Source organism: Chelonia mydas, chromosome 27, assembly GCF_015237465.2.
Source record: "Chelonia mydas isolate rCheMyd1 chromosome 27, rCheMyd1.pri.v2, whole genome shotgun sequence".
Taxonomy (NCBI): domain Eukaryota; kingdom Metazoa; phylum Chordata; order Testudines; family Cheloniidae; genus Chelonia; species Chelonia mydas.
Window position 1 is genome coordinate 8,366,243 of NC_057860.1, and position 23,884 is coordinate 8,390,126.

Sequence of the window (23,884 nt, forward strand, 5' to 3'; positions counted from 1 at the left end):
AGAGCCCAGGAGTCCTGCTCCCAGTCCGCCTGCTCTAACCACTAGTCCCTATTCTCTCCCTCAGCAAGGAACAGAGCCCAGGAGTCCTGCTCCCAGTCCGCCTGCTCTGACCACTAGTCCCTATTCTCTCCCACAGCGAGGAGCAGAGCCCAGGAGTCCTGCTCCCAGTCCGCCTGCTCTGACCACTAGTCCCTATTCTCTCCCACAGCGAGGAACAGAGCCCAGGAGTCCTGCTCCCAGTCCGCCTGCTCTGACCACTAGTCCCTATTCTCTCCCACAGCGAGGAACAGAGCCCAGGAGTCCTGCTCCCAGTCCGCCTGCTCTGACCACTAGTCCCTATTCTCTCCCACAGCGAGGAGCAGAGCCCAGGAGTCCGGGCTCCCAGTCCGCCTGCTCTGACCACTAGTCCCTATTCTCTCCCACAGCGAGGAACAGAGCCCAGGAGTCCTGCTCCCAGTCCGCCTGCTCTGACCACTAGTCCCTATTCTCTCCCACAGCGAGGAACAGAGCCCAGGAGTCCTGCTCCCAGTCCGCCTGCTCTGACCACTAGTCCCTATTCTCTCCCACAGCGAGGAGCAGAGCCCAGGAGTCCTGCTCCCAGTCCGCCTGCTCTGACCACTAGTCCCTATTCTCTCCCACTTAGCAGTTCTGATTCCCAGTCCTGCTCTAAATGTTGGACCCTCTCTTTCCCCGGACCTTGGAATAGGGTCCAATGGTTAGAGCACAACTGGGGTTCAGGACCCAGCCCTTTGCTGCGACCAGACTGGCGAAGCGGTAAGGAACATGAGCAGCAGCAAAGAGAGTTGTGGGGGGCAATGTGCCAGTTACTGTCGGGGTGTGTGTGTGTGTGTTATAAATGGTAGCGCATAGTCCTAGAAACAGCGGTAGACAGGGATGCATGAGACTGATTCTCATGCAAATGCTCCTGGAAGCTTTGATAAATGGTCTTATAACAATCGTGGCTGGTAATTAGTGATAATTGGAGTCTGTCCGGGTGAGCCTGAGTAAGTGAAGCCGTTTGTTATACACATTGAAAAGGATCGAAATCACTTCCCTCTGCTGCCTTTCTGCAGTTGTTCCATGTTGAAGTGTAGTCGTGAGAAAGCGAGCGTGCTGTATTGCTGAGAGACAAGTGGGGTGGAGTTTTGGGTCTGCCCGTCTGTCTTTCTTCCACCCCAACAGAGCCGGGGGGGAGGGGAGGCATTTGCAGCAAACCAGAAAAAGGAAAAGGTCACAGCCATTTTACAGAGCTTTGCCAATTGTCCATGTCGTAAGAGAGAGATTCCCCCCCGACAATACTGTGAATGCTTTTCAGCAGATCTTGTCTACTTCACTTATTATGGGAAACTGAGGTACAAAGCAGTGTTCTCAGGGCGTCTCAGTAGCAAAGTCAGGAACAGAACCCAGGAGTCCAGAAGCCAAGTCATGTGTTGTCTCCTTTAATACACCTCCCCTCCCAACTTCTCTAATCCCTCTACCTTTTAGGTGTCTAACTATTGCCGATGTCCATGTCGTAGGTCACCCAGATGTTCTGGGCTCAATGCAGGGATTTCTGGGTGAGGAGGATCTCTGACCAAGGCTGGATGGGACTCCTGACTAACAGGAGTCTATGCATGTATTTCACTTTCTGGAGCACCCAAAGGGGCTCACCAGACCGTCGATGGGCCCATAGTATGAGAAGCTCTGGACTAAGCCAGAAGCCCTGTGTGGGACGCAGCTCCTGATACGTTCTCACTTTGTGTCTTATCAGAATGACCTGCCAAGGCCTTTTAGCTACGTGATGATATCTTCGTGCCCGAAAGCCGTGAGTTGGGGTCAGCGTTGTGTACCTGGAACAGCATATCAGAGCCGGGGCCAGCTTTCTGTTGACTTCCCAGGGTTCGCACTTGGGTGGCTGGGAGAGGGATGTGGTGGGTGCGTTCTGCTGTCATTTCTCAAGAGCTGATGTAAACATAAGAGCAGCAAGGCAGCGGATTGTGCCCCGGAGAGAGTGGAGAGCTTCAAAGAGAGCTGCTCTGTAGAGAGGGGCTGTCGATAGATAGGAGAAAGCAAGCAGTCAAGGCCATCGGAGGGTGGGGGGAAATGGATTAATGTTGGGGGGAGGGATAGCTCAGTGGTTTGAGCATTGGCCTGTTAAACCCAGGGTTGTGAGTTCAATCCTTGAGGGGGCCATTTAGAGATGTGGGGCAAAAACTGGGGATTGGTCCAGCTTTGAGCAGGGGGTTGGACTAGATGACCTCCTGAGGTCCCTTCCAACCCTGATATTCTATGATTCTAACATCCAATTCCCATAGCAGCCACCTTCCTGCAGAGATTCAGGCCTGCTCTATGCCTTTTTTATATGGGCGTAACTAGGTCGGTCAGGGAGGTGACTTTTTCCGATGGCCAGGAGCCCCGCCCTGGATCCAGGACCCGCTGGTGCTCGGCACCGTACAGACAGAATGAAAAGATGGTGTCTGTCCTAGGGGGTTTCCAGCTGATGTGTAACACTGTACCCCAGGTGGGCTGTCAGCAGTGGGGATTGAGATACGGCTGTAGCAGGCTCCTCAATCTCTGTGGGGCCCAGCCGCCGCCAGAGAGGGACCGAGTGACACACCACACTGGCATTTTTTCCCACTGCATGCATCCGATGAAGTGAGCTGTAGCTCACGAAAGCTTATGCTCTAATAAATTTGTTAGTCTCCAAGGTGCCACAAGTCCTCCTGTTCTTTTTACGGGTACAGACTAGCACGGCTGCTACTCTGAAACCACACTGGCATGGATTACATGGAGACAAGAGACAAATGGATTCAGACACAAGGAATCAATGAGCCAATATAGTTCTCTAATAACAGGAGGCCCAGCTGTCAGGCTGGGAAGTCTCTGTTGAGGAGGGAAGATCAGCTGATGGGGATCCCTTAGATATCTGGAGGTTTCTGGAGTCCCCTAGAGAAGAACCTCTCTTTTTTTCCTGGAAATTATTTTCAGAAATAAAACTAGTCAGTTTTCGGTAACAATTGTTCAGTGTCTGGGATTTTTCACCTATTGAAAAGCTGAAAAAAATTGATTGACAATGCAGGTTCCCTGGGGCAAGGTTTGGTTCTGATGTAAAGTTCGTTTTGCATCGAAACGATGTTTGGATGGAAACGTCCTGCCCAACTCTAATCGCCAGGGTCACTTTTGGCCCGTGTGTGGCCTCTGCCCCCTTTTATTTCCAGCTGCCATCACGTGCCGGGGGATCACCTCCAGTAGGGGAAGCCCAAAGTGCAGCCAGTGAGTAGAGGGGATTATAGTCAAATGATCACAGAATTATAGACGTGGGGCTGGAAGGGACCTTGAGAAGTCATCTAGTCCAGTCCCCTATGCTGAGGCAGAGCCAAGTAACCCCAGACCATCCCTGACAGGTGTTTGTCCAGCCTCTTCTTCCAAACCTCCAGGAATGGGATTCCACAACCTCCCTTGGAAGCCTATTTCGGAGCTTAACTGCCCTGAGAGTTGGAAAACTGCAGATCAAGCCCACTTCTTCTTGTCCGACCTTCAGCGGCCGTGGAGAACAATTGTTCGGTGTCCTCTTTCTAACAGCCCTGAACATATTTGCAGATTGTTATCAGGTCTCCCTCAATCTTCTTTTCTGCAGATGAAATATGCCAATATTTTTTACCCTTTCCTGATAGGTCAGGGTTTCTAAACCTTTGATCACTTTTGCGGGTCTCCTGTGGACTCTCTCTAGATTGTTCACAGCTTTCCCGAACTGTGGTGCCCATCTGGGCCTTACTAGCGCTGAGCAGAGCGGGGCAGGTACCTTCCCCTGTCTTACATACGGCACTGCAGTTAATACAGCCTGGAATGATATTAGTCTTTTTCGCAACTGCATCACATTGTTGCTTCATATTCAATTTGTGATCCACTATAACCCCTGATCCTTTTCAGCAGGACCACCTCGCCGGCTAGTCCCCATCTTGTAGTTGCATGTCTGTTTTTTTCCTTCCTGAGTGAAGTACTTTGAACTCATCTTTATTAAATTTAGTCTTGCTGGAATTCAGACCGATTCTCCAATTTGTCCAGGTGGTTTTGCATTCGAATCCTGTCCTCCAAAGTGCTGGCAACCCCTCCCAGCCTGGTGTCATCTGCATATTTTATAAGCATCCTCTCCACTCCATTATACATGTCATTAATGAAAATATTGAATAGTTCTGGACCCAGGACTGACGCCTGCGGGCCCTCACTGATTAGCTTTAAAGCTGTTCTCATTCCTTCACCCCCTGTGGAGCTGGATGAGATGTGTCAGGGCTTTGCTGTCCCCCATGCTCATGCCATGAGGTTTATTCCATACCAAAAAAAAAAAAAAGACATTAAAACACTGGCGCTACAATGATTCCTTGTGGCAATCGGCCTGTGTCGCCCTGCGCTGGCTTCCTGTTCTGTCCCACACAGAGGAGAAGCTGCTTGTCTTTATAACCTCTGCTCCTTCCCAGACTTCTGTTCTAGATGTGAATTGCGCCCCTCGTGCTCCCTCTGCTCCACCAATGATCCCTCTTTCACGCCAGGCCCTTCACCCTCCTGATCCCTCTTTGCCAGCTCCTCCCTTCTCTGCTGTTAAGTCTCCCCATAGCAGTGACCTCTGTGGTGCTCGCAAGAGGTGAACCGAGTGTTCAGAACCGAGCTGGCTCTTACGTGCAAGCCCGGTCACCCCCTCCTGGTTAAGGCTGGGTTATGGGGGGAGGGATAGCTCAGTGGTTTGAGCATTGGCCTCCTCCACCCAGGGTTGTGAGTTCCACCCTTGAGGGGGCCATTTAGAGATCTGGGGCAAAAATTAGGGATTGGTCCTGCTTTGAGCAGGGGGTTGGACTAGATGACCTCCTGAGGTCCCTTCCGACCCTGATATTCTATGATTCAATGGGAGTGAGGGGGGAGCCTTTGCCTTCGTTAGGCAGATAAAGGAGGACTTGAGCCTCCAGGGTGCTCAGCCAGGTGCCCCGATCTTCAAAAACACAGAACTCCCCCAAAGAGACCAAGGGCAAAGCTGCAGTAGGCGAGTCGTGGTGCCAGAACACTGATGTCCTAGAAGAGGCGTGGCTCGAGGGGATACGCTGGGGCAGAATGGAGCTCGCAGGCAATCAGGCGTGTGGGGTGCACTGTACTGTAGCCTCGCTCCATTGCCCAGCTGGGGGCCATGCCTCCGCCGGAAAGGCGCCAGGGCCGTGGGGGAAGCTCTCCTGGCCCCCTACGCCAACGTTCTGGGGTCTCCGGGGCACTCACACCCTACTGATGCGTTTTGCGTTACTGAAGCACTGCTCTTCAAGGCCGCATTGTGCACCGACCCACGTGGGGAGACAGTCCCTGTGCCAAAGAGCTTCCGGGTTAACCAGACCAAGGCAGGATTGCTGTCCCCATGTAACAGACGCAGAAGTGAACGGTCACACAGGGTGCCAATGGTGGAACTGAACCAACACCTGTTCGGCCCCAGTCCAGTGTCTTCACCGTCACCTCGTCCGGCCTGGCCACACCTTTCATCAGGCCGGAACATTTAAAAGGGAAAAATGAAAAACCAGGCCAGGAAAGGGATAGATAACAAGAGAGAAAATATCCTAATGCCTCTCTATAAAACCTTGAATACTGCGTGCATATCTGGTCGCTCCATCTCCGAAAAGATCTGTTGGACTTGCAAAAGGTACAGAGAAGGGCAACAAAAATGATTACGGGTCTGGAGCAGCTTCCATATGAGGAGAGATTAATGAGACTGGGACTGTTTAGCTTGGAAAAGTGACGACTAAGGGGGGAATAGGACAGAGGTCTATACAATCTTGACTGGGGTGGAGAAAGTAAATAAGGACGTGTTATTTACTCCTTTACATAACACGCGAACTAGGCCTCGCCCAATGAAATTAACAGGCAGCAGGTTTAAAATAAACAGGGAGTATTTCTTCACAAGATGCACAGTCAACCTGTGGAACTCATTGCCAGGGGATGTTGTGAAGGCCAAAACTACAACCAGGTTCAGAAAAGAACGAGATAAGTTCATGGCTATTGGCCAAGATGGTCAGGGGTGCAACCCCACGCTCTGGGTGTCTCTAGCCTCTGTTTGCCAGAAGCTGGGGATGGATCACTTGACGGTTGCCTGTTCGGTTCATTCCCCCTGGGCACCTGGCATTGGCTGCTGTCGGAAGACAGGGCTAGATGGACCTTTGGTCTGACCCAGTTCTTACATTCTTGGCTCGCAGGTCCTGAACACCCTGATGGATGGAGCTGGTGTCTGCCTGCTGCAAGGCTTGGTACTTTATAAAGCCCTAGTGACCTAGCTCAGGGCTGCACTTCCCATTGCCCTAGGGGTGATTGTCCCAGGTGCTGAGCACCCCTCCGAGGGGCTGAGTGCCTTCCAGGCATTCGATTGATCCCCATGTTAGCAGGGAGTGTGACTCCATCTGCCACGCACCAGGACTGTGGTTCTGTTCTTGAGCTAGCTGGTCCAGCCAGCATGCTCGTCCGCAAGGAGGTGTACCTCTCGTCCCAGGCCGGGTGTACACCAGTGCTTCCTCTTAATGGATGCACCTTGGCTGATTGCTGCTGGGTCATAGCTGGGATCGGACTCTTGCTTGACCTGGCAGCCAGGAGCTGTGATGCCCGGCAGACGGGTGGCACATCACAAGGCTCGGTGACGTCAGGTCATGGATATTGGCACTAGAGGGCACTATTACCACGTCTCTTGCAGCCCGCCGCACGTCCTGTGCAGTGGGTTCGCTGGCATTCCTTGAATTGATACCATGAGTTTAGCTGGGTAAATCTCCATTGACTACAAACCAAGAGAGACGGAGTGGGACCTGGCCCTTCCCCCAAGCTGTTTGTTCGATAAGGAGCAATAAAAAGCCACTGGCAAACCATTCACGGGCAGCGGACACAGAAATCATTTAAGGGATAGGTTGGTAGCCTCATGGGGGCGCCGTGCATTGCCATGCAGGGAGAGCTGGGTTTGCGTTCTGGGCGCCCACATCTGGAATGCCCCGATGGGGGCGCCGTGCATTGCCATGCAGGGAGAGCTGGGTTTGCGTTCTGGGCGCCCACGTCTGGAACGCCCCGATGGGGGCGCCGTGCATTGCCATGCAGGGAGAGCTGGGTTTGCGTTCTGGGCGCCCACGTCTGGAATGCCCCGATGGATTAAGGTGCTACGGCTGGTTGACCGACTTTACGGGGAGGAGGCAGCCGGGTTCTTAGCCGGAGCGAGGAGTAAACAGTGGAACTCCAGCCAGAGAGAGGAGAGAGCCCCTGCTGTGTTCTTCGCCACCCAGCTCCCCCCGCAGGCAGAGTGGAGGTGCCTGCTCTCAAGGGGGATCTGGGAACAGGATGGGAGGCAGTATTGCCTAGCGGATAGAGCACTGGCTGGGACTCAGGAGCCCTGGGTTGTGTTCCTGCTGGGTGGCCTTGGCCAAGTCACTTCCCCTCTCTGTGCCTCAGTTTCCCCATCTGTGAAACGGGGATAATGATGCTGCCCTCCTTGGTAAAGCGCTTTGAGATCTACGGGTGGAAAGCACTACAGAAGAGCTAGGGATGGTGATGATTATTTGACCCTGTCATTCTCCAGCAGTAGCCGCCCTAGGCTCTGCAACATAGACGGGACTCAGCCTTTTTTACCACTATGTTAGCTAGTCCAGCTCTGAGCAGGATCAGACAACCCAGAGCCATGTCTGCTCTAGGCTCCCTGACGCTGCTACCACCAATGGACAATGAAGGCTCCTAGTTTTCCAAGCCGGCCAGGGCCATAGAGTCTGGAACTTCTCCCCAAGAAGTGGCCCATGCAGGTGAGAGCTGAGGCCGCAGGGGCAGGGGGTTGGGGTCCGCGTGTGTCTATTTCGGCTTATGCCATCCCTGCTCTGTAGCTAACTACAGGGCTTGGCAACGCACTTGATTCCCAAATCTCCCAGCTCTGGCAGTAAGGGGGCCGCTGGGAATGAACACGTCAGTCTCGCCAGGGCTGTAATTTTATTTATAACCAGTCTCAGGCATCAGCGTCTCTTCCCCAGAAATTAAGGGGGGGGCTTAGCTGTCTCGTCATGAGCAGTCCTGAGTCATCAGCGTGTACCACTGAATTTCCCAGCCAGGGCAAATAGACAGGCGCCGAGGGGGCCCTTTGATTCACGCTCAGCCCACTGATGTTATAGCGTGTTCTCTTCGGCGCTGGACCCGTCCCTGGCCCAGCGGCCTTCCACCAGGCCAGTAAGTAACTTGACTTTTACAGATTGGTTCATTTCTTCCCTGGCAGGCCCACAACGAGCAGCTCCTCCATGGCTCACGCGTTATGCTGAGGGTCAGTGAGTTACCACGGCTCATGGTGCCAGGTGCTCGGGTGAGGAGACTGGGCGTCTCTGCAGTACCTTCCACCCGGGATCTCACGGCTCCTTACCGACATTGAGGAATGAATGAACAGGGATGGATGCACTGTTGATCCTCGTGGCTGGAGGAACATGGGACTTGCCAGAGTGGCTCAGATCCCCAGGGCCATCTAGGTCAGGTTCCCGTCTCTGACTCCTCAGCACCGGGTTCTGACCCCAGATCTGCCTGCCGCTGGCCTGTTGAGTGACCCTGGGCAAAGTCACCGCTTCTCTGTGAGCCTCAGTTTCCCCCTCTGTTCAGGGGGACGATGAGCACGTGCATGCTGGTTTTAAACCCCCAAACCAAAAGGCTTGGCTCCGATGTAAAGGGGACTGGTGGGTGGAGGCAGCTGGACGAGTGAGACGCTCTTGCTCTGTGCCTGGCGAGTCCCGGGGCTGCGACCTGCAGCCACTTCAAATCCAATTTCCCTCTCCGCCGCGGGGCCAGGTGCGCTGCCGGCCCGTTGCCCCAGAAACAGGCTCGCCTCGGCTGCTGGAGACCAGCACGCATCTGAGGGGAACAAGGGGCCCTTCCCGGCCCAGCGGACAGCCCGGTGGAGAGCAGCAGGAGTGCAGATGGCATTGCTCTGCTGCTAATTAGATGCTGTGGTAAATGGGGGCTGGGGGAGGGGAGGAAGGGATATGGGATCAGGGCTGGAGGAAACGAGGGTAGATATGGGGGCAGGGCTGAGGTGTCCTGAGAAGGTTAATTGTCCACCAGCAGCTCAGCTGATGGTAAGGAACAGCTGAGGGGCCTGGTAGGCCCTGCTGCTCTGTAATTAACACGATCAGTGGGCTCACATCACCCCCTTGCTGCTGGCTTCAGCCTGCCCCACGGATGCGTGCCCTTTAACCTCCCCACGGCACGAGAGCTGAGATTTGGGGCCTGAACTGGGGAGGAACGGGATCTCTTCCCTTGCAGAGGGCGCAGTGCTGGCTGCCCCTAAACCAGAACCTGGGGTCGGCCCTTCTTATTGTTTGTCGGGTGGGGAACTCAAGCACTGGGGGATGAAGGGACTTGCCCAAGGTCAGACAAAGAATCTGGGGCAGAGGCGGCCACGTGTCTCCTGGGTCCCAGCTCAGTGCCAGCTCCTGGGTCCCTGGCTCACAAGTCAGCGGAGCAGGGCTGGAGACCTGGGTTCAATTCCTGCTTTGGACAGCCCGCTGAGCGTGAGGGATGGAAACCATGAGGTAAGAGCAAGGCGTGATTATGAATTGAAACCACGAGGGGCGTGGGGGCCAGTAATGAACCACCCAGACTGGACTTAGCCCACGATATCAGAGCGAGGAGCCTGGCTCCTGGGGGAAGCCCCCCGAGATCTTCCAGGGGTCAGGAGCTCATGTTTCAGGGGGTCTCTGAAGGGAGAGTGTTACCTACCAACCCCTCCACCCCCTTTCTAAGCGCTCTGTAGCCGTGTCCACATGCAGGCCACGGATGGATGGGGAGCAGCTGAGGCCCCTCACGCCAGTTGGGCATGTTCACTCTGGCATCACCAGCCTCGTGTTTGAGCCATGGGTCCCAGCTGCACTGAATGGGGCACATTGCAAGAGGCTGGGATACCTATCCCGCCCTTGGCATCCTGGGTAATTTTCCACCCAGGATGCCCCTAGAAGATCAGAGGGATTGGGGGAGAAAGGGCCGTATTGCCATCAGCCCTTTCCCCCGATCCCTGCTGGGGCTAGCACCATGGCCAGCCAACTCTGGCTGGCACTCAGAGGTCTCCCCTCCCAGGGCTGGCTCTGTGCCCCCTGCTTAGCTGAGGAGACATGACACAAGAACCAGGCCTGCATTTAGGTTGCTTCCTTCCCCGCCCCAGCCCCGGTGCGCCTGGCTCCAAAGACTCTCCGTCCCGTGGCTCCCCAGGCCCCCTCCCCGGCCGGGCTCCCCCCTCCCAAAGGAAGCTGCAATGCACGTGAGGCCATTACAGCGGGGGAACAAACACAAGGATGGCACACAGCCGCTAAGTGGCTGCATGTCACCCTGTGGGCTGATAAGGGAACCGGGGCTGGGGAGAAGGGTTTTAACGCAGCGCTCTCGGAAGCATCGGGCCATAAAGCTCCGTGGGTCCTTGTTTGCACAGCGGCTCCACTTAGGTCTCCCCGGGGCAGCGTGAAGGGCTGGCTGGGAGCAGCCGAGTGGCCCAGAGCCTCCCTTGCCCGCAAGGTTGGTGGAACAGGAGCACAAGATAGGGCAGCCCTAGTCTAGGGGCGGCACAAGCCACCCTCTGGCTTCAGCACCAACAGATGGACACATCTGGTCCACTGCTGGGCAAGGCTCCCTTCCTGCCCCTTTCGCTCCTGGGAGCACAGTGCTGGGACTCGGTTAGCAGGGTGGTTACCTCCTCCCCCAATCCCAGCCGTCCTATACACCTGGCAGCTCTCCCGTTCGAGCACCTCCTTCCCAAGAATCTCCATGCACTTTGCAAACCATGCAGTTACCCCCCCCCATGCCCCTTATCCACATTGTACAGATGGGGAAACTGAGGCACCCCAAGGGGAAGTGACTCGCCTGGGGTTGCACAGCAGGCTAGTGGCAGAGCAGGAGTGACTGGGTGACCTGCAGTGGCCTGAACTGTGCTGGATGATCTAACGGTCCCTTCTAGCCTGAAGCTCTGTGCAGCTGTGAAGACATCTGTGGCTGCAGCAAAGAGAAATGGCCCTCGGTGGCAACAGGGCCTTGGCTCGGAGAGCAGCTGCTGGGCAAGTTCATAGCCCAGCTCCGGAAAGCAATGGAGACGGAGCTCAACCTTGTAAACTTGCTTCACAGCGGCTGGCCATTGGGGCTGGGATTAGAGATGGGACCAGAGCCCAACCTTGGATTCAGAACCGCCCCAACCTTCCTGGTCCGGGCCAGAGCTTTCTGCCTGGCCCTCCTCTCTGCAAGGGACTTAACCAAAACCCCCCTCTCAACCAGGGGGCTGCAGAGGGCCAGTGTCACGCCCAAAGTGGTTGACAGACGATGGTGGGACACGGGGGTTGTAGCCAGAGCATCGCCAGCTGATTCAGGGCATCCCCTTCCGTCTCTGTTACTATGGGATTATTGGTGATCCCCTCCGTCTCGTACAGGAGCCGGGTGGTAGCCCTTTACGTAGGTTGTGGGTCTAAGTGGTGTTCACTGCGTTCTGTTTTAGAAGTGGCCAGAGCAGGCTCCTGGTGTGCCCATGTGGCTATTTCTTATTGCTGTGTAAAGAGGAAAGGACCCAGCACCCTCCACCAGCAAACCCCGGGCAGGGTGGCACAGTTAGCCACGGCCCCAGGTCTGACTCTCCCTGGGTGCCGTGGCGAGCTGGAAGAAGGAAGATAGCAGCCCGTGTGGGGCCAGAGAGAAGGGAGGAAGGGGCATAGGTGTGGGTGACAGGGAGGGTGTGTGTGAGAGGGGATAGAAACGAGCTGGCTTGTATTCTTCTTGTGCTGTTGGAAGTGATTTCCAATCAGGGTGAAGTGCAGCAGGGCCCCAGGCTGGAAAGCAGAAGCCTGTGTCGAGTGCCCCAGCCGCAGGTGATGCGGAGCGCAGGCTGCGGGCGGGGCCCAGATTGCAGACAGGGCCGGGGATCAGGTGCTGCAAACCATGGCCCCGCTCAGGGCGATGACCTGGCGAGACCAGGAGAGCGGGGTGCGTAGTTCTGGGGACGTGGTCAACTTGACATTCAGCTTCGTGCTCAGCAGAGCTATCAATCCCCCTGCTTCAGGGCATGAGCCAGCCACTCACCGGCAGGGGTCAGGAAGGGACTTCCCCGGGGCAGGCTACTCCATCCCTGAGCAGTAGGGGAGAGAGGCCAGTGAACCCCGTTATGCCCAGCTCCGGGATAGCACCTCCACCCCGTCCTCTGTGCCCTCTTTGGGCCCCATCCAGAGAAGCTTTTCCATCCCGCTCCGCGACCTTTGGAAAATTGCTTTTTACAGCCTCTCTGGTAAATGGCGCGGAAGCCAGCTCGGTCCCGTCACCGAAGCGCCAGCTCGTGTCAACAGCGTTGGCTCCGGAGCCATGCGCGTGAGCTGGGGGGGCGGGGGGTCTGAGTGCACTGTCTCTGGTTAGCCAGCCTCGCCTGTCGCCCGGCGTGCATTGAGATGGCTTGTCTGACGTTTGTAAGTCATTCGAGAGGATTAGGCCCGTCTCTGTGTCAACACAGGCCAGGGGCAGGGCCACGGGCCATGCTATTTACACTGCCGGGGCTCTCAGGAAAGACGCGGCCTGGAGGGGATCGAAAAATCAATGTTAGCTTAGCCAAGCGGCAGGACGTTCGCTTTCCCGTCGCTGGGGGCCGGCCTGTGCCCTCGCCACCAATCTGTCTAAGCCGGCGCTTTCCTCCCGTCGGGAGCAAGGCCGAGCTGTGAACGAACCCCGTGTCCCTCTGCCCGGCCACACTGCTGTCTCGGGGCCGAGTCTGACAGCCAGGGAGAGGGGCCGGGGGCCGGGTGTCACCCAGATGAGGTCTGAGTGTGGTTTGATTTGGGCACCTGGCTATGGGGCCCTCATCATCTTTCTGTCTCCCCATCCCCAACTCGTTCCCCAGGTGCTGATTGGAGTCCCAAGGGCCCTCCAGGCAGGTCGGTCTAGGGCTAGGACCCTCTGTGGGCGCTGGCCGGGCCCAAGCAGGCGGCAAAGCCGTGTCCCCCCTCGACCCCTGTACTCACCTGGCACTGTGACAGCTCACCTGCCGAAGGGGGTTCCTGCAGCTGCCCCCCCCCACCCCCGGGGTGCCAGGCCTCCCAGAGCTCCCTCTGGGTTAGATTTTAACGGCCCCATCTGGTTGGTTTCGACACCATCCAGATTGCCAAGGAATTCAATGGGAGCTACGGGCACCCGGCGCCTCTCAGGATCTGGCCCGTTGGCTTTGACAGCATGGATTGGGGCCCCAGAAGGAGCTGAGGGCCCGGGGATGCTCAGGGCGAGGTACCCAGGCGGTGACACTCCATCTTTGTTAACCCTGCGTGGGTTTGGATCTGCTTCCAGGCGCCCAGCCCGGCGGGGCCAGCGGCTGCTTGATTTACCCGTTCCCCGTCTCGTTCGCCTCCTTCAGAGCCTGAGTCACCCTCGGTTAATCCCATCAGGGGCTTGTTAACCAGCGAGCCTGTCCCTCTGTGAAATTACCTCCTTCTGGAAATGTGCTGGGGGCTCCGGAGATGCGGGGGGACACAAGTGTCCAGGGCCGGGATGGGAAATCTCTCCAGAGCCCCAGGAGGGGCCCTGCGTCGGGCACACACCACACAGGTGGAGCAAGGCCCAGATCCCAGCTCAGGGCTGCATGGACCTGGGGCGCTGGTGTGGGCCTGTCTCTAGTATCATGCTGAGATCTGGGAGGGAGCGTGGCCCTGGCGCCGGAGACGTGGGTTCAATCCCAGCTCGGCCCCAGGCTCTGTGTGAATGTTACAGCCCGTGTGTTTGCCACTCTGGGCAGGTTGGTGTTGGAGGGGGGGTGAGGCACCCCCGGGGGCCCATGGGAGTCAAGCAAAGCAGGGACAAGCTGCCCTGGCTGGTGGGTGCTTGTAGGAGCCACATGAGGGGTGAGATGGAGTTCAGGGGGCTTCCCTGCACCCAAGTGCCGCCGGCAGAGGGGGCTGATTGTTTACTGATTGCTAATTACATGAAAGACCTTGTAGTGCCCAAGGGCTGTCTCTTGCCCCCCAGAACCCACATCCCAGCTTGGGAGGGAAGGGACTCCAGGTCTGATCCTGCTCTAGCCCCTCTGCACTCTCCAGTGGCTCCCACCTGGCTCCTCTCCCTCTGCATTCGGGCTCCCCTCTCCGTCCCCCGAGCCGCTGGGGGTTAGACACACTGCTTGGCAGCTGGGGCCCCCTCCCAGCCAGCCCGGGGCCCTGGAAGCGAAGCCCACCCCGGGGAGGCCGTCCTGAGTCACGGGGCGAAGGGGGAGCGGCTCCCCTGGGGGCTGGCAGCACTCAGTGGGTGTGCGAAGCCAGCAGGTGCGGAGGCGGGGGGGAACGGAGTGAGTGGCTGAACGGTTGCCATCAATTCGGATTAAGGAGGTCAGGCTGAGACAGGGCCAAGTCTGCTGGAGCTCCCGTCTCTCTCCGGCACAGAAAGCCCCGGTGGAGTTTGATCTGGGGGAGGAAAGTGCCTGCTTTGATGGAGACGCTGGTAAAGATCACGCAGCGTCAGGAAGCACCTCGTGGGGGGAGCCGGATAGCTTCGTTGTCTTCTCATGTTAGCCAGGGATGTGGTGGTTTGCTAATCTATTCCCAGCAGGGGGCGCTGTAGGGGTGGGGTAGGAATGCTGATTGTAGGGAGGCTCCGGGCCACTCCAGCCTCTCCCAGCAGGGGGCACTGTTGGGGTGGGGCAGGCTAGGGGGTCTCTCCAAGGTGCAGTCACTGCGGCTCATTTAGGGTGACCAGACAGCAAGTGTGAAAAATTGGGACAGGGCATGGAGGGTAATAGGAGCCTATATAAGACAAAGACCCCAAAATCGGGACTGTCCCTATAAAATCGGGACATCTGGTCACCCTAGGCTCATTACATGCCATGAACAAAAGGGGCTAATTGCAAAGCTAATTTTTATCCCTGAGCCACTTTCCATGCTTCCCTCGTGAAAGGGGAGGTCTGTGTGTGTGTGGGGGCAGGGGGGGCGGGGAGAGGGGCGTGCTGTGGGCACTGCAGTGGGGGAACGCAATCCTCTTCCAGCTGCCTTTGCATCTCTCTCTAATTAGCGTTCCTGATGGTCCCCTCAGCAATTATCACCATGACACAAACCGTGGGCAGGCGGGGCTGGCGCTTCCGTGCCCGGAGTGGCATTAGGGGGCCTAGAGAGAAGCCCCTTATCAAGGAGGGCCTGAGGCTCGGAGAGACACATGGGTGCTATGAGCATAGGGAGTGGGGTAGGAGGCCAGGCTGGTGTCACTGGGGACAATGATTTGATGACACATGGAGTTTCCTATGTGACATGAACCTGCCGTTCTGGGGCAGCTGCTTAATGAGGCCATAAAGGCTAACGACCTGGCTGTTAACAAAAGGCGGCTAATAGCTTCATTTCATGGGTTCTGGATCCCGGGGGAAGCCCTTACAAGGCTGAGCGCCCCCTCCCCCGGCACTCCCCTTAAAGAGTGCCGTGCGTCCCGGCGTGCCTCATGGCCTCCCCCGCTGCTGGAATGCAGCTGCTGCTGGGGTGGAGCAGAGTGGCTTTGTTAACAGCTGGGCAGCGGCCCGCTTAGGAAAGGAAGTGAAGGGTGTCATAAGAGGACAGCAGGGGATACTGGGTCACTGCTGACTCGGAGGGAAGAGCGCCACCTGCTGAAGCATCATCTTCCTGCAGTCGGGGAGGGGAGAGTGCCCTAGGTCCAGGGCTGGGGTCCTGGATGGAGCAGCTTGCACTGTGGCCTCTGGCTCACGGACTTTCTCTTCCACCGCGGCCTCCCACTGGTGGCTAGGAGCTCCCTCCATCCCAGCTCCTCGGTGCAGCCCCTGCCCTCAGTGGGGTCGGGAAGGTCACAGCTCCTGACGCTCGGTGGTGATGCCTGGGGGGGTCCGCCCCGCTGGCTGAGCCAGCACGCCCCGTCTCTTGCCACCGATCTTCCCAATGGGCAGGAGAGGTTGGTGCTCACCTTGCAAACCAAACTGGCCGCTGTTGCTTGGCTGGGGCCCACGGCTGGCGATGCAGCCGTGAACTGGCTTCACTGGGGGAGCTGGGAAGAGGGTGGCAGCCTGCCCAGCTGCCGCCGGTACCCAGTGCCCTCAACCGATGCTTTGGCAGCATGGCGGACTCTCGCTCAATAGGCTGCATTGGACATCCCTGGTGCCCTTGCTCCATATGGATTTCCCTATCTGTGCCCTGCCTCCGCCCAGGCCAGGCGGATGTGGACCCAGAGGAATATTGCGGGGGGGTTATTGATTTCATCAACCCAGTCCCCCCTCCCCCCACGCCCAGATCCATGAGCATCCTCTTCCTGGTCTGGGGTTTGCTCCCAGCCTAACCCTGAGGACCCTCTGTGATGACGTGGGACTGTTTAACTTTCTTAACAGCTCTCACTCCATCTGAGACCTTCTCAAAGCTATCCACACTGGATCCTTCGACAGGACAGTCAGTGGATCCATTCACAACAGAAAATTTCTGGCTATTAGGAACTGAAACTGTCTTGATTAAGTCACTTTCACACCCTTCAGTTGCAGTAAACTGCTTGCAAAGACTCCATGAGGATTCCTTTCCCTAGGGGCTTTTCTATGCAACAATTCACCCTTCACAGAAATTCTGCCCTTACCCTCTTTACCTAGGGCTTGCTCTAGAGAAACACTTTCCTGAGCAACAACAGACTCTTTCTGGGTATCCCTTACATCCAGAATTACCTCTGGCCCATCCGGTGGATTCCTACACAATCCTCTTTCAGGCAAACTTACAGACTTCCTAGATAAAAGGTCAGAAGCCTTCTCCTTCCCTTTGCCACACACAAGTTCAGGAATCTTTTCCTTCTTCCTACAGGTTTCCACACCCTCAGTAGGTAACACAATCACATCACCTTCATGCTCTCCTTGTGCCCTGGCTAGGATCTCACCCTCATTAGACAGAGTTGCTACACCCTTTCCCAACAATACACTAGCAACAGGCAAATACAAGCACCAGAATTGTCTGGTCTCTGGGATTTTGCTAGGACACTAACTGGATGCAACTTAGTTACAGGGCCATTCTCCCGAGCAGACACAAACTGAGGGCCATTCCCTTCCTGGGCTTTAGTTGAATCCAGAGCCAACTCTGAGACAACTGCACTATTCTCAACCATCACAGGCTGAAAGGCCCTTTCTGTCTGCTCCACAGACAAAGAAGAGCCGGAGACACATTCTCCTTTCCCAGACACACAGCTTGGGATCTCATTCCCCTTGTCCCAGCACACAGGGCTGGTCACAGACAAAGCCCAGACGAGGGGGGCTGGAGGGGGAGTCAGTTTGGGGCTGGCTGGGGACGAGGAGTGAAGTGCAGACGTGGTTGTCTGGCTCACTCCCCCCCAAAATGGACCCAGCTGAGGGGTCCTGTTCTCTGTACCTACAAGCTCTGTTTTAGACCATGTTCCTGTCGTCTAATAAACCTTCTGTTTTACTGGCTGGCTGAGAGTCACGTCTGGCTGCGGAGTTGGGGGGCAGGACCCTCTGGCTTCCCCAGGACCCCGCCTGGGCGGACTCGCTGTGGGAAGCGCACGGAGGGGCAGAGGATGCTGGATGCTCCGAGGTCAGACCCGGGAAGGTGGAAGTTGTGTGAGCTGTGTGTCCTGAAGAAAGGAGACTTCCCCAGAGTCCTGACTGGCTTCGTAGGGAGCAGTTCCAGAGCATCGCCCGGGGACTCCGTGACACCTGGTGGTAGTAGTGGGATGTACTGCAACCCGTGGATGTCTCTTCCTGCAGTAAGTGACTGGGGAGCAGTAAAACGAAGGGGGATTGACGAGGACCAGGTGTGCTGAAGGCTCAGAGAGGAGCGGTTTCGGGGGGCAGTTAACCCCTGGGAGCGTGTGACCAGCGAGAAGGACTGTACAGTAATGGGGTCCCCCTGGGGACTGCGATGAGCAGTCTCAGGGGCGGAGGAGCCTACGGCTTGGCCCTGGGAGAGAGAAGGACTTTTGCAGTAACAGGGTCCCCCGGGGGATTGCAGTGAGCGGTCCCAGGGGCGGAGGAGTCTGCAGCTCGACCCTGGCAAAGAGGTGGTGACCTCGAGAAGGGCTGGCACACTAGGGGTTCTCCCTGGAAACCGTGGGGAGCTAAGAGCACACAGGTCTGTGAGTCCACAACAACTTGGGAAGAGCGGAGTGATGGCCTGTCACCATCTCTTAAGAAGGACATTGTAACCCTGTGCAAAAAGAGAGGGGTTGCGCATTGGAAAGTTCACCAAAGCACAGTTAATCGTGCAGCTGGAGGAAGGATGACCACTCTAGGGAACAGATTCCTGACCCCAAATGGGGCTATAGCAGGATCTGGGAGCAGCTGGAGTGGTAGCCAGGCATCGCCAAGACTCCTGTCCCCGACCAGACGGGGGTCTTCCCGATGGGGCACCCGATCGTGGGATTGGAGACGGACTGGATTGGAGCTGAGTCCGAGAGAGCAAGAGGTCTGTGAGAGACAGCGAGAGCCCGAGAAAGAGCTGCAGAAAGCAGCAGCAGCATGAACTGGCGGATGGTGGAGCAGAGAGGCATAGGGGACCTCCCCGGGGTGAGTGGGGATAGACCCCAGGGTGCCAGTTCCGCAGGGAACCTCAGGACTAAATTGCTGCCCCTGGTTGGGGACGGGGGGGATGTGGATGCCCACCTCACTGCCTTTGAGCAGGCTGGTGATTTGAACCAGGGGGACTGGGACCAGGGGGACCAGGACCGGACCAGGGCATGGGTGGTCAGGCCCAGCGGTTGGAGCAGTGGTGGTCAGAGACCAGGAGTCGGGCTCGGCTGGACTGGAGCAAGGCTGGGAACCAGGCAGGCACAGGAGCAATCAGCCGGCCCCAGGCTCAGCTGCAGGCCCTGATTCCTGGCATCCCTGGAGGTTTCACACTGGTGCAGAGGGGCTGGTGGGACCCTGTCATCACTGGCACGGGAGAAGATGCTGCAGGGACCTGCCCTGTAGGAGACAAGTGCCCTCGCTGGTCTTTCCCAGCTGCAGATTCTTTGAGCCAGTCTCAAAGGTCCATGCTCAGTTCTTATTCCAGCCAAACTTCTATGGAAGTCACTGGCACTGCAGGATTCACCCTCTGCATATGGATTGGAGATTCCCCAGGGGTTTGCTTCAGGGTCTGATGGCTCCCCCAGAAGTTTGTTGGGACTGTGCCCCGAGCGGGTTTCCAAAGCCAGGCCCAAGGTTGGTCGGAAAATGTTCCTCTCTGCAGTTTGGCCCTGGAAAACGCTCAGTTCGATTAAACTGGATCATTTGTTTTGCTTCTCAAAGTCGCGTTGATTCTGATGTAAGTTCACGGGGAGCCAAATTGGGGATGGAAGTTTAGAAAATGTCAAAATGCTTGTGGAATGAAAAAAGTTTGCCTTTTTCATTGTGAAACGTATTCGCCACGCGGGCGCCCATAGGAGTCGAAATCCAAACGAAACATTTCAATTGCCCGGAAACAGGGATTACTTTTGTTTGGAATTTCATTTAATGGAAAGTGCGGAAATTTTGGCTTTTGGGGCCAATGCCGGGCGAATTCCACTCCCTCCCCTCCCCAATCTTCAGATGTTTCCCGGGATGGAAAATCTGTTTTCTGACCAGTTCCCATTATGAGAACAGGGAATCGGACCGCAGGTGTAAATGAGGGTGGATCCATTGACTCTTTTGTAGCTTACATCCCAATGGAAACCAGATTCACTTGGGAGCCCAGTGATTAGGGAGCGTGTGATGGAGAAGGCATCTGGCATCCTCAGGAGGCCAAGCTGGTTTGAGTGTCTTTCTGGGCCAGTAGACTTTGGGTGTCTGGGGTTGCAGCTCTGACCTTCCTCCCTGATGTTCCAAAGACTTCTCGGGGCTGTGACTGCTCCCTGTTTCATTCACTCTGTCCTGGCCGTTAAACGGAGTCACCCTCCCCCAGTGGCCGCTTTTTCGGGGCCAAACTGAATAATGTCCTCAGGAAATTTCAAGTGGAAAGAAAGGGTAACTTTCCCAAAGCTTTGCAGTAACCAATGGATGTTTTTTGAGCAACTCTGCATGGTCCCCAATGTGCTGAGCGGCCGGTCCTGATGGACGGGCTTCATTAGGAGCCGAGTTCTTCGGAAACTAGGGTCCTCGATTACGGTGTGTTGAACCCTTTAGCATTCAGCTCCACCTGCCTGGGAGTGTGACCCCCCCACCCTGACTCTGATGTGGCGATAAGATAAAACACCCAGGGAAGAAAGCGCGAGTGTTCTCTTTGGCTAACGGACATCAATAGCAATCAGTTTAATCTGTGTAAAAAATACCCTTGTCCCGGAACCTCCTTAACCGATCAATTTGGGGCTAGGCACTTGTTTAAACAAGATAAGGGAGTGAATTAGCCAGACCCCCGCTGCCGCTGTGTACACTGCAGCCCAAATTCAGTTTAAACAGATGCCACTTCATAGGACACAAACCTTTTTATTGGTCTCTCAAGGTGCATTAGCCCTTCCGATGTGGGGGGGGGTGTGTGTGCAAGGGGAAATGTGCCAGGAAATGGACTTATGTCTCTGTCACCCACTGAGCCGCTCTGCCTGCTTGGGATGTAAATTGCTGGGCTCACAGCGTAGTTCACTCCCCACCTTATGGCTCCCACTGAAACCGCGCTGGTGGTGATGCCTGATGGTTAGGGCACTTGCCTACAGCTTGAGAGGCCCCTGTGACTAGAGGCAAGTCTCTTAGCCTTTCTGTGCCTCAGTTTCCCCTCGGTCTCATGTCCTCTGGGGGTTCTGAGGCTAAATGCATTGAAGATTGTGAGGGGCTCGTATGCTGTGGGGTTGGATTTCAGGCTTTAGTGGGTTTTTTTTTCTAATAGGTAGCCATTGCAAGCAACACATGGGCAGTGCACCAGCCTGTCCCTTCCAGAGAACTTGGTTGCTTTGAATTCTGGGGGGGCCAGGTTAGTTTTGACAGTCCCGTCCTGCCACTCTGCGGTTTGGCATTGCTGGTGGCTTTCCAGGCAGGCTCGGCCTGGGACCTCAGTGCTTGGGCGTGGGGTGGAGTGTGTGTGTGTGTGTGTCAGGGCTTAGATGTGTTGCTAGAGCTCTATGAGTGTGTGACGGGGAGTGAGCGGAGATACAGGAGCAGGGGGCTTGCCCAGAGTGGGACAGCAGTCGCAGTGTGGGGAAGAGCGGGGGGAAGGGGGAAGTAGGGGCGTCCGTGGAACTGTGTTGCCATTTGCAGGGCACACCCCTGCACTGCCCCGCCTCCCCTCCTCCCCCCCAAAAAAACTTTTTGGTCGACTTCCCCTCCCCCGACCAGCTGTACGTGTACAAGTAATGCCCGCTCGCTTGGTGCCTCAGTTTCCCCATCTGTCAAATGGGGTCGGGGGTACTGAGCTTCCTTTCTAAAGAGCGTTGAGATCTATGGCTGAAAAGCCCAATGGAAGAGCTAAGGGCCTAGCTACACGCTTCCTACATCGATGGAAGGTTTTTCCATCATAAGAACGGCCCTACTGGGTCAGACCAAAGGTCCATCTAGCCCAGTGTCCTGTCTTCCGACAGCGGCCAATGCCAGGTGCCCTGGAGGGAATGAACAGACCAGAGAATCATCAAGTGATCCATCCCCTGTTGCCCATTCCCCTCTTCTGGCAAACAGAGGCTAGGGACACCCTCCCATCCTGGCTAATAGTCATTGATGGACCTATCCTCCAGGAACTTATCTAGTTCTTTTTTGAACCCTGTTATGGTCTTGGCCTTCACAACCTCCGTGCAATTAACTCACCTCTCCGAGAGGCGGTAGCTCGTTTACGGAAGAATTATTCCACCAGCCTGGCTGCATCTAACCCTAGCACTCAGGGCGGGAATTTTTTCACAGCCCTGAGCGACGTGGCTAGGTCGGTTGAATTTTTAAGTGTAGACCTGGCTTAACTATTGCAGCCTGAATCTACCCCAGTCCTGCCTGTGTGGCATCACAGATCCTGCTTCCTCCGGATGCTCGGAATCACGCTCCCCTCCCAGGCCTTCCCTCCTCCCGTGGTGCCCGTTTTCTTCTTCCCATTGATTGAGCTTCTGGCTCAAATTAGTACTTAATGACTTAACAAAAAAGGAGAAAAGAGCATTGATTTGGTGTGACTGCGTAAATAACTTTGCCCCAGCCCCCTCCCTTCTCGGAGTGCCTCTGAAAGGTCCCTGGGGGCTCTGAGATGAAAAGCGGGGGCTCTGGTGGGCCAGGGGAGCCTTCATCAATAGTTCCCCAGCTCAGGTGTACTCAGTGTGGGCTCGGCTCCAGGTGGGCCCCAGCTGATTGCTGGGCCCCAGGTGCAATGACTGGGGTTAGTAATAGCGTCCCAAACGGCAGAGAGGACCTAGGACTCCCGGATGGCAGGTAGCAGTAGTTGCTGTTTCTTACCTTGTTTCTGGTTAGAGCTGCTCATTTCCAGTGTTAGGGTGTCAGGGCCTGCTGTGGTTGGCTCCTGGATCATTAGGAGGCTGCAGGTTCGGAGGGAGGGGCCCTGGCAGAGCTGGGGGGGGGGCGCTGGGAGTCGGGATAGAGGGGCCCTGGCAGAGCTGGGGGGGGACAGGGGACTGATCATCGGGATAGAGTGTCCCTGACAGAGCTGGGGTGGGAGCTGGGAGTCGGGATAGAGGGGCCCTGGCAGAGCTGGGGTGGTGAGGGGGCTGGGAGTTGGGATAGAGGGGCCCTGGCAGAGCTCGGGTGGGGGCTGGGAGTTGGGATAGAGGGGCCCTGGCAGAGCTGGGGGGGGACAGGGGACTGATCATCGGGATAGAGGGGCCCTGGCAGAGCTGGGGGGGTGAGGGGGCTGGGAGTTGGGATAGAGGGGCCCTGGCAGAGCTGGGGGGGTGAGGGGGCTAGGAGTTGGGATAGAGGGGCCCTGGCAGAGCTGGGGGGGGGATGGGGGACTGATCATCAGGATAGAGGGGCCCTGGCAGAGCTGGCGGAGGCTGGGAGTCGGGATAGACCCCTGGCCTGTCCCGCCCGCCGCTCTTGAGCGAGTGGCACTGTTGGGTTAGGAAATGGACTGGAAAAATTCGAGGTGGCACCCAGTGCCGGACCTTCCTCAGATGGAGAGAGCCCTGCTCATGGGCCGGGGCTCCCTTCCCTGCCTCTGCATGGGGTGGAAGGAGGTACCCACCCCCCGGCTCTGGCTGAGCGAGAGAGAACGCAACTCAATGCGGGGGTCCAGTGGCATGAGGCGCTGGCCCTGCCAGCCAATTTTCCCATGAAGTTCCCCGCAGAGAGGATTTGGGGTGGCACCCCCAGAAAAGGGAGGGTCTATCCAGTGCCCAAAGGCCCTGCTGCTCCTGCCGATGCCAGGTCAGCTTTGCTGGGGAGGGACAGACTGTCCTTGGAGTGGGTTTAAAGCTCATTTTGACTTATGGGCTGCCCCGTTGACAACCCAGATTTATGGGCGGGGGGATCCCTGTGGGTCTGTTCCCTTCTCGACCTGCGAATGGCAGAGCGTGGGGCTGAGCCAGCCGGTGTCAATCAGCAGAGGAGCATAGTCCTGTGGTGGGGCGCTAGCCGGACACCTGGGTTCAGTTCCACTGCAGGGTTCCTGGGTGATTTTGGACATGCCCCACAGGGCCAGAGGTTCCAAGGTATTTAGGCACCTAGTGGATTTTCCAGGCACCTAAGCAGGTTAGGCACCAAACTCCCATTGGTCTCAATGGAATGGAGGTAACTGACCTGCTTAGGGACTTTGGAAAGTTCCACTAGGTGCCGGTCTGCATCTTTAGGCACCTTTGGAAATCTGGCCCTTCCCTCTCTGGACCTCAGTTCCCCTTCTGTACAATGGGGAAAACAGCCCTGCCCTGCCCCCCACGGCAATTGGGGGCCAGGTCTGCACCTAAGCTAGGTTGCGTGGCACCATTGGCTGTGGGAGATGTCATGGTCTAGTGCACAGGGCTTGGTCTAGTCCCAGCTCTGCCACTGACCTGCTGGGTGACCTTCGTCATGTTGCTTTCCCTCTGTTTTCCCTTCTGTCTT

General features: G+C 56.6%; 1 protein-coding gene across 2 annotated transcripts in view; it reads left to right on the forward strand.

Annotated features, from left to right (window-relative positions):
- Nucleotides 1-9,214: 9,214 nt before the first annotated feature.
- The window catches only part of LOC102934029 (peptide YY), a 33,569-nt gene continuing 18,899 nt past the window's right edge, over nucleotides 9,215-23,884 (forward strand). Inside the window, exon 1 of one of the 2 annotated variants that reach the window (XM_043536989.1) lies at nucleotides 9,215-9,533. In XM_043536989.1, coding sequence (XP_043392924.1) covers nucleotides 9,351-9,533 — 183 coding nt within the window. In that variant the 5' untranslated portion in view covers nucleotides 9,215-9,350. Of the gene's footprint in view, nucleotides 9,534-22,230; nucleotides 22,262-23,884 lie in introns of those variants that run through there. The other variant, XM_043536991.1, reaches the window with a different exon arrangement.